The 19,459-nt window shown below is 48.3% G+C and overlaps 2 protein-coding genes across 2 annotated transcripts in view; both read left to right on the top strand.

Moving 5' to 3' along the window:
* FucT6 (alpha-(1,6)-fucosyltransferase 8) overlaps positions 1 to 19,459 on the top strand; it is a 209,462-nt gene that overhangs the window by 77,078 nt on the left and 112,925 nt on the right. The window lies entirely within an intron of this gene.
* LOC123745180 (glutamine-rich protein 2-like) lies at positions 340 to 942 on the top strand. Its single transcript, XM_045725489.2, has one exon. The coding sequence runs from the start codon at positions 340 to 342 to the stop codon at positions 940 to 942; it is 603 nt and encodes a 200-aa protein (XP_045581445.2).

The raw sequence follows: 19,459 nt of genomic DNA, 5'->3' as shown, positions 1-19,459 counted from the left end.
CTTGTATCGTTATCTGCAATTATAGTATATTATCATCATGGCGTTTGTCTACGTTGTTGTGGTGAGCAGTTAGTGTAGTTGCCTCGCTGCCAGCACTTGCCACTAGTGTGGCAACTGTTGACGACAGTCTTACAGTCACTCTCCCTGCGCCCTGCCACCTCCGCCGACAGTCATAAAAATGATACATCACAATTTTGTTTTACGAGAGGAAGAGCGAGATAATGTGTGTCGACCGGTATATTTACGCGGTATGAATAGTATTAGAGGAGATAATTATGTTGTTGGGGCAGTTTTGTAGTGTGTGTGGAGGCTCAGCGGGGCATTGTGACGCCCGTACTGATGGACCGGGGCATTGTGACGCCCGTACTGATGGACCGGGGCATTGTGACGCCCACACTGATGGACCGGGGCATTGTGACGCCCGTACTGATGGACCGGGCCATTGTGACGCCCACACTGATGGACCGGGCCATTGTGACGCCCACACTGATGGACCGCGCCATTGTGACGCCCACACTGATGGACCGCGCCATTGTGACGCCCACACTGATGGACCGCGCCATTGTGACGCCCACACTGATGGACCGGGCCATTGTGACGCCCGTACTGATGGACCGGGGCATTGTGACGCCCACACTGATGGACCGGGCCATTGTGACGCCCGTACTGATGGACCGGGGCATTGTGACGCCCACACTGATGGACCGCGCCATTGTGACGCCCACACTGATGGACCGGGGCATTGTGACGCCCGTACTGATGGACCATGCCATTGTGACGCCCGTTCTGATGGACCGCGCCATTGTGACGCCCGTTCTGATGGACCGCACCATTGTGACGCCCGTACTGATGGACCGGGCCATTGTGACGCCCCCACTGATGGACCGGGCCATTGTGACGCCCCCACTGATGGACCGGGCCAGGGCTTCCTGCTGGCCCTGACACCTCCAGCTTCAGGGACCCTCTAGAGCAGCTCTCCCGGCCGCCTCACCCCAACACGGACCTCAACGCAACATACCTGGAGAGTGTTTCGTTGGAGTGTGTTCGGAACACCCTCCAACACCCTCCAAAACCCTCCAGCACAGTCCAACACTCTCCAACACACTCCAACACCCTCCAACACAGTCCATCACAGTCCAACACCCTCCAACACACTCCAACATACTCCAACACAGTCCATCATAGTCCAACACCCTCCAACACACTCCAACATACTCCAACACAGTCCAACACCCTCCAACACAATCCAACACCCTCCAACACAGTCCAACACACTCCAACACCCTCCAACACAGTCCATCACAGTCCAACACAGTCCAACACAGTCCAACACACTCCAACACACTCCAACACCCTCCAACACAGTCCATCATAGTCCAACACCCTCCAACACACTCCAACATACTCCAACACAGTCCAACACCCTCCAACACACTCCAACATACTCCAACACAGTCCAACACCCTCCAACACAATCCAACACCCTCCAACACAGTCCAACACACTCCAACACCCTCCAACACAGTCCAACACACTCCAACACAGTCCAACACCCTCCAACACAGTCCAACACACTCCAACACAGTCCAACACCTCCAACACAGTCTCACCCTCCATCACAGTCCAACACCCCCAACACAGTCTCACCCTCCAACACAGTCTCACCCTCCAACACAGTCTCACCCTCCAACACAGTCTCACCCTCCAACACAGTCTCACTCTCCAACACCCTCCAACACCCTCCAACACAGTCCAACACACTCCAACACAGTCTCACCCTCCAACACCCTCCAACACAGTCCAACACCCTCCAACACAGTCTCACCCTCCAACACCCTCCAACACCCTCCAACACAGTCCAACACCCTCCAACACAGTCTCACCCTCCAACACCCTCCAACACAGTCTCACCCTCCAACACAGTCTCACCCTCCAACACAGTCTCACCCTCCAACACAGTCCAACACTCTCCAACACCCTCCAACACCCTCCAACACCCTCCAACACAGTCCAACACTCTCCAACACCCTCCAACACCCTCCAACACACTCCAACACCCTCCAACACAGTCCAACACCCTCCAACACTCTCCAACACCCTCCAACACTCTCCAACACCCTCCAACACCCTCCAACACCCTCCAACACCCTCCAACACAGTCTCACCCTCCAACACTCTCCAACACCCTCCAACACCCTCCAACACACTCCAACACCCTCCAACACAGTCCAACACCCTCCAACACTCTCCAACACCCTCCAACACCCTCCAACACTCTCCAACACCCTCCAACACTCTCCAACACCCTCCAACACCCTCCAACACAGTCTCACCCTCCAACACTCTCCAACACCCTCCAACACCCTCCAACACCCTCCAACACAGTCTCACCCTCCAACACTCTCCAACACCCTCCAACACACTCCAACACCCTCCAACACAGTCCAACACTCTCCAACACTCTCCAACACCCTCCAACACCCTCCAACACTCTCCAACACCCTCCAACACCCTCCAACACACTCCAACACCCTTCAACACTCTCCAACACCCTTCAACACTCTCCAACACCCTCCAACACACTCCAACACCCTCCAACACCCTCCAACACCCTCCAACACTCTCCAACACCCTCCAACACTCTCCAACACCCTCCAACACCCTCCAACACCCTCCAACACCCTCCAACACTCTCCAACACCCTCCAACACCCTCCAACACTCCAACACCCTCCAACACCCTCCAACACTCTCCAACACCCTCCAACACCCTCCAACATCCTCCAACACTCTCCAACACCCTCCAACACCCTCCAACACCCTCCAACACCCTCCAACACACTCAGGCAGTAAATCAGCATTGCAGCCCCACTCGGAAAACTGATACCACTTATATTTTTGGCCCTGCTTGTCTCCCCCCCTCCCCATCCCCCCCCCATCCTGTGAACCTGGCAGACTTTACAGGTGTAAGATAGCGAGGAACTGATAACGGAGCCGCCGCGGGTGTAGCCACACAGCTCACCTGCTGACCGTCGCTATCACATCCAACCCTCACGTCATTATTGACGTCCCGTTGATTGTCGTCAAACTGTCACGTGATCGTAACGTTGCGTTGTCAAATAATGACGTGATCAAGCCATCACGTCATTTTTAAAAGGAAGGCAGAAACAGAGTAGAACATATAAGAGAGAGGAACAGTCAGATGGAACCACTACAGGATTACAGAGGGGAAATTATCTTGAGATGATTTTGGGGCTTTAGTGTCCCCACGGCCCGGTCCTCGACCAGGCCTCCACCCCCCAGGAAGCAGCCCGTGACAGCTGACTAACTCCCATGTACCTATTTACTGCTAGGCAACAGGCTGAAAGAAACTCTGCCATTGTTTCCATTGTTTCTTGCCGGCGCCTGGGATTGAACCTGGGACCACAGGATCACGCGTCCAGCCACCGGCTCCCCAGGGGAGGGGAGATACCCACAAGACTGGAATACAAGTCATCAACAAGCACACAGGTGCAACACCACACAACACCCGTCCTACTACCAACACTGGACGAACCACTACCAAAACAACACACCCTGGACCTGGGTGGAGAGGGGGGGGGGGACTTCCAAAGCCCACAAGAAGTGACACGCAATATGTTAAATCATTCATATTTCAAAACATACAAGGCCTAAAGTCAAAGTCAGGAAATAAAGTTAAGTTCATAAATGGCCCACACAAAAGACCACATGGATATTGAAATCTGGATCCCAAATTATAATCTATATAGATGGGACAGAGTAATTAGGTCAAGTGGAGGAGTAGGTCTGTATATTAAAGAGGAGCTGGCATGCATAGAGCTCCTGAACTTGACAAATGAGGTGGTAGAGGTACTTGGAATCAAGGTAGAGAATATAAATCTAATTATTATTCTAATATACAAACCGCCAGATGCAACAGTTGAGGAATTCACTGAACAGATCCACAAAATAGAGAATGTCCTTGATAACCTAGCAAACCCAGTACCAGATATTATCTTCCTTGGAGACTTCAATCTACCCAGTTTATAATGGAGAATAGTAAACAGTAACATTATAGCAGGAAATCAACCTGGAAATAACCAACCACAGGCCAGAGAACTGAAGATTCTGTGACAAATTCTCGCTCAGTCAGCAGATTACAGAACCGACTTCGACTTGGAACGAGAACACGCTGGACCTGATATTCACGTACAATGATGAGCTAATCAGAGACATTACTGTCCCCGATACTACGTACTCGGACCACAAGCTCACTGAAGTGCAAACTAACATTAATAACGGTAGTAGGCCCAAGAGAAACAACAAGCTAGAAGAGCTATTCAATAAATTAAATTTTAATAATACAAGGATAGACTGGGAGAAAATAAACAGGGAACTTATAAACATTCAATGGGAAAATGTTCTAAGTAATAAAAATCCTACACAAAGAATAGAAAAACTGACTTCTGAAACCTATGAAGTCTGTCTGAAACATGTTCCTTTGAGGAAAGCCAGAAAGAGGTCCAACGTAGAAAGAGAACGCAGACGACATTACAAGATGAGAAAAAAGTTAACGGAAATGCTGAAGCAGACACGACTTTCCATGCAAAGAAGGAATAATTTAAACTGGGAGATTAAAGAAAAGCAACTAGAACAGAAAGCAATTAAATAAAACAAAAAATATATATTTCTTCATATATGCTAAATCAAAAGCAAAAACCACTGCCAGTAATGGTCCTATTCGTACTATTAAAGGTTCATACACTGAGGATGACAAAGAAATTAGTGAAATCCTAAAAAAGCAGTATGAGGACATGTTTAGCATCCAGATATACAGCATGAAAGTGGAAGATCCGGACAACTTCTTTATGCGTGATATCCAAACCCCTGTAAATATAACTGATATCAGTACGAGCATGGCAGATTTTTAAAGAGGAATTGACAACATGCCCATGCTCTCAGCCCCTGGTCCAGACTCATGGAATTCAATATTTATAAAGAAATGCAGTGCCAGTAGCACAGGCACTCAGTATAGTGTGGAGGAAGAGCTTAGACACGGGGGAGATACCAGATGCACTTAAAGCAGCAGACATAGCTCCTCTACACAAGGGAGGGAGCAAAGCATTGGCAAAGAATTATAGACCAGTTGCACTAACGTCCCACATAATACAAGTATTTGAGAGAGTGATCAGGAGTCAGGTCACTAGTTTCATGGAGACCAATGACCTTCACAATCCAGGCCAACATGGTTTTAGAGATGGAAGTTCGTGCCTCTCACAGCTACTTGAACACAACGACAAAGTCACTGAGGCATTAGAAGAAAAACAAAATGCAGATGTGGTATATACGGACTTAGCAAAGGCATTCGATAAATGTGACCATGGAGTGATATCACACAAAATGAGGTCAATGGGAATAACTGGTAAAGTAGGACGCTGGATACTCAGTTTTCTGTCGAACAGAACACAAACAGTAACAGCCAACCATATCAAATCGAGTACAAGCGCAGTTAAAAGCTCTGTACCTCAAGGTACAGTTCTTGTACCACTGCTTTTCCTTATTCTCATATCAGACATAGACTCAAATACAAGTCACAGCTTCGTATCATCCTTTGCAGATGACACAAAAATGAGCATGAAAATTACCTCTGCTGAAGACATTGAAAAACTTCAAGCAGATATTAATAAAGTTTTCGACTGGACAGCAGAAAATAATATGATGTTTAACAGCAAAAATTCCAGGTACTCAGGTACGGTAAAAATGAGAACCTTAAACATAATACAGGGTACAAAATGCAATCAACTTTGCCCATAGTAGGAAAGCAACATGTAAAGGATTTCGGAATAATGATGTCTGACGACCTAAATTTTAGGGAGCATAACCAAGCAAATATTGCGTCAGCCAGAAAAATGATAGGATGGATTACGAGAACTTTCAAATCCAGGGATCCCATCACAATGGTTGTACTCTTCAAGTCACTTGTGTTGTCCCGTCTCGAGTACTGCTCAGTACTCACTTTCCCCTTCAGAGCAGGAGAGATTGCTGAAATAGAGGGAATACAGAGAACATATACGGCACGCATAGACGCAATAAAGCACCTAAATTATTGGGATCGTCTCAAAGCTCTCCAAATGTACTCACTAGAAAGAGAACGGGAGAGATATCAAATAATATACACGTGGAAAATACTGGAGGGCCAGGTACCAAATCTGCACAGTAAAATAATAACATACTAAAGTGAACGATATGGAAGAAAATGCAGAATAGAACCAGTGAAGAGCAGAGGTGCCATAGGCACAATCAGAGAACACTGTATAAACATCAGAGGTCCACGGTTGTTCAACGTCCTCCCAGCGAGCATAAGAAATATTGCCGGAACAACCGTGGACATCTTCAAGAGGAAACTGGATAGTTTCCTCCAAGAAGTGCCGGACCAACCGGGCTGTGGTGGGTATGTGGGCCTGCGGGCAGCTCCAAGCAACAGCCTGGTGGACCAAACTCTCACAAGTCAAGCCTGGCCTCGGGCCGAGCTTGGGGAGTAGAACAACTCCCAGAACCCCATCAACCAGGTATCAGTGACGTCACATGCACAAAAACCAATGCAAAGTAACCCTACTCCCCCCCCCCCCCGGCCCAGGTGCCCAGAGACAAGCCGTTGTATACTAATAGTTGAATGGACGGCCCGAAAGGATATCCACCACCTAGGCCTAAGATTTGGGCCGAGGATAGTACATATACGTACTGTATTACGTCCAAGGACTGATGATTTAGGCCTACGAAATGGTTATGGTTAGTCCTTGGCATTGTGTCCGGCCGTCTGACCACCACGAACACTGGAGGGGAACCTTTTTTTTTTGGGGGGGGGGTGTGGGGGGGGGGGGGTGTGGGGGGGGGGAGGGGGGGTATAGAGAGAGGGTACACAAGAACAGCTTTTGTACATTCCTCCATTGTAGCTGGGGGATATTGTGACCCCTAGTGTGACCCCCTAGTGGTGTGACCCCTGGTGTGTGACCTCTGGTGTGTGACCCCTTGTGTGTGACCCTTGGTGTGTGACCCTTGGTGTGTGACCTCTGGTGTGTGACCCCTGGTGTGTGACCCCCTGGTGTGTGACCCCTGGTGTGTGACCTCTGGTGTGTGACCCCTGGTGTGTGACCCCTATTGTGACCCCTGGTGTAACCCCTGGTGTGTGACCCCTGGTGTGACCCCTGGTGTGTGACCCCTAGTGTGTGACCCCTGGTGTAACCCCCTGGTGTGTGACCCCCTGGTGTAACCCCTGGTGTGTGACTCCCTGGTGTGTGACCCCTAGTGTGACCCCTAGTGGTGTGACCCCTGGTGGTGTGACCCCTGGTGTGTGACCCCTGTTGTGACCCCTGGTGTGTGACCCCTGGTGTGTGACCCCTGGGTCACGGGCTGGGTGTGTGAGGGGAGAGTGAGTCTGTTTTGTGCGACATTTTTAGTTCAACATTATTGTTATCATTTTCCTGTTGATCCACATTAATGTGACCGTGCGTGCGTGCGTGCGTGCGTGCGTGCGTGCGTGCGCACGTTAACCAGGACAGGAGGTGAACTCGCTGTTTTGGGGAGCTTCACCCCCCCCCCACCCTTTTCCGCCCCAGACCCCCCAGACCCCCTACAAATTACCAATTCACTTCTTGCGTCACAATATGACAATCATTAGAATGTGGGTTGGCCGCTGCGTTGAGTATTTTGAAACAACGTGTAAATACGTGTACCACCACCTGTGGGAGTGGGTCTTGGACCACCAGCTGTGGGAGTGGGTCTTGGGCCACCAGCTGTGGGAGTGGGTCTTGGACCACCAGCTGTGGGAGTGGGTCTTCGACCACCAGCTGTGGGAGTGGCTCTTGGACCACCAGCTGTGGGAGTGGCTCTTGGACCACCAGCTGTGGGAGTGGGTCTTGGACCACCAGCTGTGGGAGTGGGTCTTGGACCACCAGCTGTGGGAGTGGGTCTTGGACCACCAGCTGTGGGAGTGGCTCTTGGACCACCAGCTGTGGGAGTGGCTCTTGGACCACCAGCTGTGGGAGTGGCTCTTGGACCACCAGCTGTGGGAGTGGCTCTTGGACCACCAGCTGTGGGAGTGGGTCTTGGACCACCAGCTGTGGGAGTGGCTCTTGGACCACCAGCTGTGGGAGTGGCTCTTGGACCACCAGCTGTGGGAGTGGCTCTTGGACCACCAGCTGTGGGAGTGGCTCTTGGACCACCAGCTGTGGGAGTGGCTCTTGGACCACCAGCTGTGGGAGTGGCTCTTGGACCACCAGCTGTGGGAGTGGGTCGTGGACCACCAGCTGTGGGAGTGGGTCGTGGACCACCAGCTGTGGGAGGGACCACCACCACAGGGCCGATGGTTGAGAGGTTGGAGGAGCTGGTGGATGATCAGGTGATGTGATGGACGGGGTTCGTGGTGCTGTGTAGTGCCCTGACTCTGGTGTGTTGATGTGTAGTGTCATAGTGAGGACTCTGGAGTGGTCGCCAGGTGCAGGCAGCGTGTGTGTTGGTGCCTCGGCGGGGCCCAGGCTCCAAGGTTCCCCACAAATCCTCGTCATTGTAAACTAGCTCGTTAAGCCTACTGCTGTACGGGTCAACGTGACTGGTGTGTTTGAGGAGTGTAGTGAGGTATGGTGTATTATGTGTGTGTGTACACTCACCTAGTTGTGCTTGCGGGGTTGAACTTGGGCTCTTTGGTTCAGACTCTCAACTGTCAATCAACTAATGTACAGGTTTCTGAGCCTATTGGGCTGTATCATATCTACACTAAAAACTGTGTATGGAGTCAGCCTCCACCACATCACTGCCTAATGCATTCAATGTGTTAACTACTCTGACACTGAACACGGTCTAATGTGTCTGTGGTTCATCTGTATACTCAGATTCCACCCGTGTTCCCTTGTGTGAGTACCACCCGTGTTGAATAATGTCTTTATCCACCCTATCAATTCCCCTGAGAATTGTGTGTGTGGTGATCATGTCTCCCCTAAGTTTCATGTCGTCAGGTTTAATTCCAGTAATGTTTCCTCGTAGCTAATAATTCTCAGCTCGGCCACTAGTCTGGTGCATCTTTGAAACTTCTTCACTTTAGTCGTGTACTTGGATAGATAAGGAGACTCCATGCTGGAGCTGCATACTCCAAGACTGGTCTGACATATGTGGTATACAAGGTTCCAAATGATTCCTTATACAAGTTTCTAAAGGCCGTTATTATGTTGGCCAAACTGGCATATGCCGCTGATGTTATTCTCTTGATGTGGGCTTCAAGGGACAGGTCTGACGTGATGTCAATCCCCAAAATGTTCATGAAAGCTTTCTCCAACTAAACTTTACCTTGTATTTGGCCTCCCTATGCATATTTTTATTACTTTGCAGTTGGTCGACTTAAACTCTAATGGCCATTTGTTGGACCATTCCTTCAGTTGGTCCAGGTCATCTTGTAGTTTCATGCTGTCCGTCTTTGCCTTAATCTTTCTCGTAATTTGTAGCATCAGCAAATCCCAGCCATCTTCCTGTTTAGAGAGTGTGTGTTGTGCCGGCCGTCAGTAGTCACAGTTCGCACGTTCTTACCTCTTAGATAGTAGTATACTGACTAGTGAGGAATTCTTTTAACATAAATGAAGCTAAATCACAAACTTAAACATTCCTCGCCCTAGTTTAGCACACACAGGTGTACTATGTACTTACCTGAGTGGGGATTGGCTGGTTATCAATAGGAGCTGCCTCGCATAGCCCAATAGGCCTTCTGCAGTTACCTTTATTCTTATGTTCTTATATTAGGCCTCAGATATCGTGTATTACGCCTACGAAGGTTAGAATAGGTTAGTTTGTCTTTGCAACACAAGTAAAAAATAGTTTCCGGTTTGTCCAAGTCAATAGTGCCGATTTCTACTTTCTAATTTTGTTGTCCGTCGGTGTATATACTGTGGTCCTTGTCGTTACTGTAAGTACTGCCACAACAGGACCAGGAGCTGTAGTCTGGGGGGGGGGGGCGGGGGTCACTGGGGACCAGATGTGGGGACACTGGGGACCAGATGTGGGGTCACTGGGGACCAGATGTGGGGTCACTGGGGACCAGATGTGGGGTCACTGGGGACCAGATGTGGGGTCACTGGGGACCGGATGTGGGGTCACTGGGGACCAGATGTGGGGTCACTGGGGACCGGATGTGGGGTCACTGGGGACCAGATGTGGGGTCACTGGGGACCGGATGTGGGGTCACTGGGGACCAGATGTGGGGTCACTGAGGACCGGATGTGGGGTCACTGGGGACCAGATGTGGGGTCACAGGGGACCAGATGTGGGGTCACTGGGGACCAGGTGTGGGGTCACTGGGGACCAGGTGTGGGGTCACTGGGGACCAGATGTGGGGTCACTGGGGACCAGATGTGGGGTCACTGGGGACCAGATGTGGGGTCACAGGGGACCAGATGTGGGGTCACTGGGGACCAGATGTGGGGTCACAGGGGACCAGATGTGGGGTCACGGGTGTTTAACACTGTTGGTGAAGTATTGTTTACGTGCTACGACTGTTCTACTTCCTCGCCCTGTGTAGTATACCTGGTGACTACACAGTAGTGTAGCGCCAGTTGTCGTGCACTCACCCGCCAGGGGAGGCGTGCACTCACCAGCCAGGGGAGGCGTGCACTCACCAGCCAGGGGAGGCGTGCACTCACCAGCCAGGGGAGAGTTGTAGTGTAGACTGCTGCTGGTGTGACCATGACTCCAGTCATGTGTGTTAGGCTGTGTAGTGTGTATATAAAGTTATACCCCAGAAGGAATACCTAAGAATACGGTCATGCAGCATACACATGGTTGGTTGTGGTGCAACACATGACAAGGTTAACCCGAGGGCCACCGACACCCTCCGACCAACGTGTACTTAAATCTAAGTGAAGGGAGTGGAAGATGGCTAATGGAGTTAACGTGGACAAATGTCAAGTGATGGAAATTGACGATAGCGAATATAAGTTTCGTGGGAGCTGTAAACTCTCGTTTTTTTTTAGCATTTTTGTTTCATACGTTAGGCGATGCTGTCTCCTCAAACTGTGAATGGTAGTTTACCTGGGGCTTACCTGCAGAGGGTTTCGGGAGTTCTTCAACTGCTCGGCCTGAGCCCAGGCTCGACTTTTGGTAGCTTGGTCCAACAGGCTGTTGCTTGCAGCTGCCCGCAGGCTCACATATCCACTACAGCCTGGTTGGTCCGGTACTTCTTGCAATAACTTATCTAACTTGTTCTTGAAGAACAAGTGGTTCCAATGTAGTGGTAGAGTGGTGTCCCTGGTGGTAGTTACAATAGTAACTTATGTCGTAGCGTCAATAGTACTGGTAGATGTGGTAGTTCTCTCTCGCTCTTGCTACAGACAGAATACTTTGAAGTAGGCGAATGTTGTCTACGTCTTCACATGTCCACGTTGGGACTGTCAGCCCCAACAACCTCAGTGTGTAGATAAGACGACACCATCTCCCAAGTCACCGACGAGGCACAATCTACAAGGCACTATTAATAATGTGTAGGCATCCGGCACTAGTAATAATGTGTAGGCATCCGTTCATCCCGTGGGGACCCAACCACTTGGGCTGGACGGTAGAGCGACGGTCTCGCTTCATGCAGATCGGCGTTCAATCCCCGACCGTCCAAGTGGTTGCGGCACCATTCCCCCGTCCCATCACCAAATCCTTATCCTGACCCCTTCCCAGTGCTATATAGTCGTAATGGCTTGGCGCTTTCCCTTGATAATTCCTTCCTTCATCCCGTGGGGTTATGGAGTTGTGCCCTCAGTGTCTAGCGGGATGCAGCGTCTGCTGTGTCTGTGACGTCCAACCCGAGAACGGCAGACCCGGCCGCAGCGAGCGCTGATAAACACCGAAGCTGTTGCGAAAAATCAACCCCTGGCGCCTCACCTTACGGCTGTTGAGTGGTAGACTTGTCACCGGTAACTGTCACTCCCCGTGTTGAGCCGACGCCAAGGCGACGCTGGAGTGTCCTCTCCAGGGCACAGGCCTGGGCAGTAGTTATGGAGGACCAGCTGTTGCCCATGCAGCAGATCCACCCTCTCCACGCCACCGATGTGGTCCAAGGGAAGGGCGGGCGCCGATACGCTTGGCACCAATGTCGTCGCAGGAGTTGCCGGAATGTAGCTGTAAACAGCTGCAAACTGCCTTAGGGACTCCGACTCCGGATTTTTCCTCGGGGTTGACTCCCGAAGCCTTTCCCATGAGTGGGTTTAGCCACAAGACAACAGAGGTTTGAATTGGGGTTTTCCTTCCCCTAGATGAGCTGCCTTTCCAGGCTAACGAGTTCCATCTGCCCGAAGCAACTGGTTTTAAGGCGCCAGAGGCCCTCTATCGCCCCTTCTGTTAGTAGCAGCAGTTCCGCCGGGTGTAGAGGCTAGGCCACACGTGCAGGCCAGCAGCTCGAGAGCTGGACTTAGTTGTCAGAGGCTATTTGAGACGCGCGTCATCAGGGGCACTTTACAGGCTGTGGGAACTTATCTTCAGCACCAACAGATTAGACATAGCCAAAGCACTTAACTTTCAGCACTCTCATCCAATTTTAACAGCCAGATTACACCTAGTTACGTTCTACATCTACAACCCCAAGAAACAAGTAGGACCTTCTGCCTCAGCCAACCATGGAGAATGAAGGGCAGATTCCACAGCCCTCGACACGGCAGCCCCTTCACTCCTCCACATACCAGCATGTAATGTATACCGGTAGTTTTGCCCATTACATTCACTGTACCTCCGAGGATGCTGAGGTGTACTTTACCGGAACACATCTTTTAACAATATGCGTCAGGCCTATTGAAAATGTGCAATAATATTTGGAGGATGAATTATTCAGCTTCCCGAGTGGTAAAGGAACATAAATATAGAAAATATTCTTGCTAGATTAATTGATCAAACCTTTTCTGCCATATTTAATACATGTAATGATGCTGTTGTGTTGATTACCATGTGAGCTAAAGAAAACCTGCTCCCCCAAATATACTTATAATGTATATGTATATATAATATACAGTATTAAGTTTATTTTTCCAGTTTCACAGAGATTGCTCCAGGGTGTGGAGGCTCAGTAGGGGAGGGAAGGTCCTCTAAGACTTTAGGTCCAAGACGGGAGAAGGCATGGGGGGGGGGGGATTGTTGGGAGGCTTAGTCATGATGATTTTTGGGAGGCTTAGTCGTGATGATTGTTGAGAGACTTAGTCATGATGATTGTTGGGAGACTGTCATGATGATTGTTGGAAGGCTTAGTCATGATGATTGTTGAGAAGCTTAGTCATGATGATTGTTGGGAGACTTAGTCATGATGATTGTTGGGAGACTTAGTCATGATGATTGTTGGGAGACGTAGTCATGATGATTGTTGGGAGACTTAGTCATGATGATTGTTGGGAGACTTAGTCATGATGATTGTTGGGAGACTTAGTCATGATGATTGTTGAGAGGCTTAGTCATGATGATTGTTGGGAGGCTTAGTCGTGATGATTGTTGGGAGACTTAGTCATGATGATTGTTGGGAGACTTAGTTTACGAACATTGGTGTACCTTTAGCCAGAAGGGGACTGAGGGCCTTCATCATCTGCAGCTTCCTACTGCCGTGTTCCTGGCCCTCACCGTGTTGACTCTCCTGCTCTTGCCATGGGAAATAGTTCTGGCAAAGAGTGGGAGTGGCTGCGCGTTCCCTCCTCCACCCGGTGTCCCGCCCTCTGTATCACCCACCTCCGTCCTGGCGGGCGGGGAGCACCACCCTCTCTAGGGCGGGAGTTCGCGGGTGGTGAAGGGGGGGGAGATGGGTTCTTAATACACCTATTGTGGCAGTAGGTAGTGGAATGGGGGGGGGGGGAAGGGGCAATGTTTGGGAAGGGGGTTCGGGGGGTGGAAAGGCGGTCTTCCCACGGTCATGATGGCAGTGTGTGTGGGTCTCGAACCAGTGACTGTCACATTCATCCTGGAGTCGGGTCGTGTTTGCTGGTGAGTGCTCTCGCTTCTTGTACTTCCGGGAGGAACTCCGACTCTTGGGCCCCGCCTCTCGACCTTCAGTCACCTGGTGCACAAGTTCATTGGTGCGGTGGTCACGGTACTGTGTATGTTTAGGGGTGATCCTGGACGGCATGGGTTCGAATCCTGGCCGGGTCAAAGAGTTCTTAGATTATATATATATATATATATATATATATATATATATATATATATATATATATATATATATATATATATGTTTCATTGAATATGACCGCATATTCTGTATTTATTATTTTCTGGTTTAGGGCTTCTATCCCTCTAACTATTTTCTTAGCATCAGGGCTTAATTGGAATAGGAGTTCTCCAAAACTCATTTTCGTACTTTTAAGGTGAAGAAAAGAAGTGATTTACTATAGAGTGTATTACACTTATTTGTATAATTTGCACGACGTTTCGAACCTCCATGGTTCATTCTCAAGTGAACAGATCTTACAATACTAGTTGATTTTATACCCGCATTAGGTCAGGTGATAATACAATGAAGGTGAAAAACATGGGGGGATACATAAGGGATAAACATAGGGGCTGCAGAAGGCTTATTGGCCCATACGAGGCATCTCCTATCTAAACACAAAGATTAATCCAGTGTAATTGGCCTGTTATGTTGGACATTGTCTTCTGTGTTGGCATCGATATGTTCTTGTCTTGTCCTTACTCTCATGGTGGGTAGAGTAAATAGTTCCGTGATTTGGGTGTTCATGGTAGGTCGCTCTATTCTTATGTGAATTGCCTCAAGAATTTGTAATCTTCTTGAATCTTGGGTTTTGTCTATTATGCAAGTATTCTTGTTCAACATTTCTCTTGTTAGAGTAATGTCATGGGCTTGTCTCATGTGATTCCTAGGGGCACCAGATTGAAGATGGCATGTCAAACGCCTCGTCAGCTTGGTCGACGTCATACCTATGTACTTACATTGAAGGTTACATCCTTCGTGGGGGCAAGTGTACATGTATACAACGCTTGACTGCTGTAGAGGGTTCTCCGTCGGCTTCGGGCTGTTTTTGATAAGGAGTTCGGAAGTCTTCTTGGTTTTGTAGAATATTATCAGGTTTATGTTTTGGTTAGGAGTAGTGCTTTTTACTCCTTTACGGATTATTTCTTTCATTATTCTTTCCTCTTTTATATGTTCACTGTGCATGGTTGATTTGTAATATAATTTTATTGGGGGTGTTGTGGTTTCTGTTCTAGGTTCTGAATTATACCAACGGTCCAAGTGTCTTCTTATAGCAGCGTTTATTTCCGCGTTGCTATATCCGTTGTTCACCAATACCTGAGTTACTCTTTCAAACTCTCTACTCACGTTGCTCCATTCAGAGCAGTGGGTAAGCGCTCGACGAATATAAGCATTGAGAACACTGGCTTTGTATCTTTGGGGGCACTCACTTCTACCGTTCAGGCATAATCCTATGTTGGTGGGCTTGGTATATACGTTGGTGCTTAAAGAGGTTCCTGTTTTTGTTATTAGTACATCCAAGAATGGCAGACTGTTATTTTCACTATTTTCATGTGTAAATCGGAGTACTGACTCTCTCTCTAGGTGTCTTTTTAGGTCAATTAGTTCATCTGAGTCTTTTACTATTACGAATATGTCATCTACATAACGGCAGTATACAGTTGGTTTTTGTCTGCTACTGAAGACCCTATCTTCGATGGTTCCCATATAAAAATTGGCAAATAAAACTCCTAAGGGGGAGCCCATTGCTACTCCGTCTATTTGTAAATACATGTCTCCTTGTGGACTGATGAAAGGGGCTTCCTTTGTACATGCTTCGAGAAGACTTTTCAAGTGTGGCTCAGGTATGTCTAATTTGGGGGTGCTCTCGTCTCTGTATACTCTGTCCAGTATCATTCCTATGGTTGTGTCGACTGGGACGTTGGTAAAAAGGGATTCAACGTCCAGGGAAGCGATAATTCCATCGGGCTGGGTAGATTTGATCAATTCTAGGAAATCTGCTAATGATTGTAGACTAAACTTACTTGGAGTGTATGGAGTTAGGAGTTCATTGAGTTTCTTTGCCAGGTGATAAGTTGGGGTTGGTATTTGGCTGATTATAGGGCGTAGTGGGTTACCTGGTTTATGCGTCTTAACATTGCCGTAGGCATATCCTAAGCCATAGTCGCCTTGAAGTTTATTGAAATGCACACTACCTTTCTTTGCGTTGATTGCTGTAATTGTTTTGTTTACTTTCCGCTTAAGGTCTTCTACGGGGTTCCTCGTGATTCGTTGAAATTTGGAGTCGTCACTTAGGATGTCGCTAATTTTGTTCATGTATTCATGGGTAGGAATCAATACATATGCTGCTGTTTTGTCGGCTTTTCTTATTGTTACGTCTTTCAGATTTTTTAGTTGTTTCGCTGCTTCTTTGAGTCGTGGGGTTAAGATTGTATTATTCTACAAAAATTGTAAGATTGTAATATTCTACAAAACCAAGAAGACTTCCGAACTCCTTATCAAAAACAGCCCGAAGCCGACGGAGAACCCTCTACAGCAGTCAAGCGTTGTATACATGTACACTTGCCCCCACGAAGGATGTAACCTTCAATGTAAGTACATAGGTATGACGTCGACCAAGCTGACGAGGCGTTTGACATGCCATCTTCAATCTGGTGCCCCTAGGAATCACATGAGACAAGCCCATGACATTACTCTAACAAGAGAAATGTTGAACAAGAATACTTGCATAATAGACAAAACCCAAGATTCAAGAAGATTACAAATTCTTGAGGCAATTCACATAAGAATAGAGCGACCTACCATGAACACCCAAATCACGGAACTATCTACTCTACCCACCATGAGAGTAAGGACAAGACAAGAACATATCGATGCCAACACAGAAGACAATGTCCAACATAACAGGCCAATTACACTGGATTAATCTTTGTGTTTAGATAGGAGATGCCTCGTATGGGCCAATAAGCCTTCTGCAGCCCCTATGTTTATCCCTTATGTATCCCCCCATGTTTTTCACCTTCATTGTATTATAACCTGACCTAATGCGGGTATAAAATCAACTAGTATTGTAAGATCTGTTCACTTGAGAATGAACCATGGAGGTTCGAAACGTCGTGCAAATTATACAAATAAGTGTAATACACTCTATAGTAAATCACTTCTTTTCTTCACCTTAAAAGTACGAAAATGAGTTTTGGAGAACTCCTATTCCAATTAAGCCCTGATGCTAAGAAAATAGTTAGAGGGATAGAAGCCCTAAACCAGAAAATAATAAATACAGAATATGCGGTCATATTCAATGAAACATGTTTGAAAGAAAACCTGCTGCCAGTATACACCAATATATATATATATATATATATATATATATATATATATATATATATATATATATATATATATATATATATATATATATATATTATAATATTATATATAATATTATATTAATTTTTTAAACCTTGAAGGGGTACCACGTCTGGTGCAAGTTTAGGGACCCATAGCCTCGGAGAAGAAAATAAAGAGTACTCAAACCTTGTGGATCCTCACTGAACACTTTGATATTTTCTCCTACCACCCCTATTCTTTTGGTATGTGTGTATAGGTATCTAATTTTATTTTAAAATGTCATTACACAAAAAGGGTTACAACATTGGTTACATACAGGGTACAAGGCTGCTTGTCACAAGTTGTATAGCTCCTCCAGCTCCTCAGATGGCGGGCAGGAACCATGGATGCAGTGAGCATTTCCTCTCTGGATCACCACACTAAGGCGCTGAAAGAGAAAACTGGCGACTCTAGGGTCTCTAGTTGTTTCAATTATCTTGGACCCAGTGTCCTTCAAAACACTAGCAGCACTTTTACCCCAGGCACCAAGTGTCTCTGAGGCAATGGGGACAATATTGTAGTGGTGTTCAAGGTCTCTGTATTTACGTGACTTGGCCGCTTCCCGGCGATTGGCAGCTCCTCCTGCTTGTGTAGCACTGAAGTCAACATAGGTATTGGCTAAAGTTGAAACGCAAGTGTAGTCCCACACCAACTGTCTACCATTCTTCCAGGGGTTCACCGTAATTCCGTCTGGGCGACCGACAGGCTCATCAGAGTTGCGGGACATTAGGTAACGGGGCTCTCTCTCTGCTGGACAACCGGCTGTGGTAAGGCTTCTCTAGATAATGTCGTTAACCTCGCCGTGTCTTGCATGCCATCCTCCTGTCCTTTGGCACAGAAGGCCATGCCGTCCGTACCTGTCGGCCTCTGCCTCGCCGCAAATACACCTGTATTCGGTGTGGATTGGGGCAGCGAGGCGGAGAGCTACAGCAATTCGGAGGGCCTGCGGTGTGAGACGGGTGCCGGTTGCTGACATTGGGGTTGCTAATAGGAAGTCACCTGCATGAGGAGCTGCTACAGCTCTAAGTCGGGCAGTGTCATGTGGTGTTGTCGCAGCTTCTAGCAAAGTTGCAGCTTCTTGGTCGGCAATGGGGCGATCCCAGCTGGATTGCTTATGGGCTTCAGAAGGCGGTGGTTGGGGTGCTGGTCCTGCGAGAGAGACCCATTTGGTTGTGCAGTCTGTGAAGCTGGAATCATGTACCCTTGTCTGTTGAACTAGGTGCTCAGGTAGGATTTCCTTCACCAAGTTGTCAGACCCCACTGAAGAGGACAGGAACGCTGGTACAGCGATTTGTGTTGCTGTGCGCACGCCAAGGCCCCCGAGTCTGACATGAAGGGAGGGACAGGAGATATATATTTATATATATATATATATATATATATATATATATATATATATATAATATATATATATATATATAATGTGTGTGTAATATAATATAATATTTGTGATGTTTGTCATTCTGTCATCTAGGATTACTTGCTCTCCTGGCACCGGAAGCTCAGTCAACACATCAAGGAAACTGGCATTTACTTCTTTACAAATTTCCTTGTCATGTTGTGTGTGGCCGCCTCCGCCCTTGTATAATCTAGTCACGTTGTCGGCTGTGAGGAAGTGAGGGACTTGGTGTGAGGAGCAGAGGGAGCCTCTTGAGGTGTGTGTGTGTGTTCAGGTACTGCAAGAACCAGTATGAGGACTCACGATCCATCAGGCTATTATCCTGTGAACTGCAAGGTACGGTACACCGTGTAGGCCCCACGATGACCCCCCGGGGGCACACAGCGGTGTTGGTATGGGCACCCTGCCGGCGGACGGGGCAGGTGCCGGGCAGGTGGAGGTAACCACCACACCCGGGTACACAGGTGGTTGTGTAGGGTGGTTCTGTACACAGGACGAGCGACGGTAGTCGTGCATTATGGTAATTACCAGGGGGGAGGGGGGGGGGGGTGACTTTTACTTGAGTCGTAGCGAATTATAGGGGGGAGGAGGAGGGGGAGGGAGAGGGGGGCTGGGGGAGACGGACACAAAGATGAGAGAAGGGAAGGTGTTGGGGGGCCGGGGGGGGGGGGGGCAGGGTGGGGA

The sequence above is a fragment of the Procambarus clarkii genome, chromosome 44, assembly GCF_040958095.1.
Source record: "Procambarus clarkii isolate CNS0578487 chromosome 44, FALCON_Pclarkii_2.0, whole genome shotgun sequence".
NCBI classification, from domain to species: Eukaryota; Metazoa; Arthropoda; class Malacostraca; order Decapoda; family Cambaridae; genus Procambarus; species Procambarus clarkii.
The sequence above is the reverse complement of the archived record's forward strand: the minus strand, read 5'-3'. Positions and strand labels throughout refer to the sequence as shown.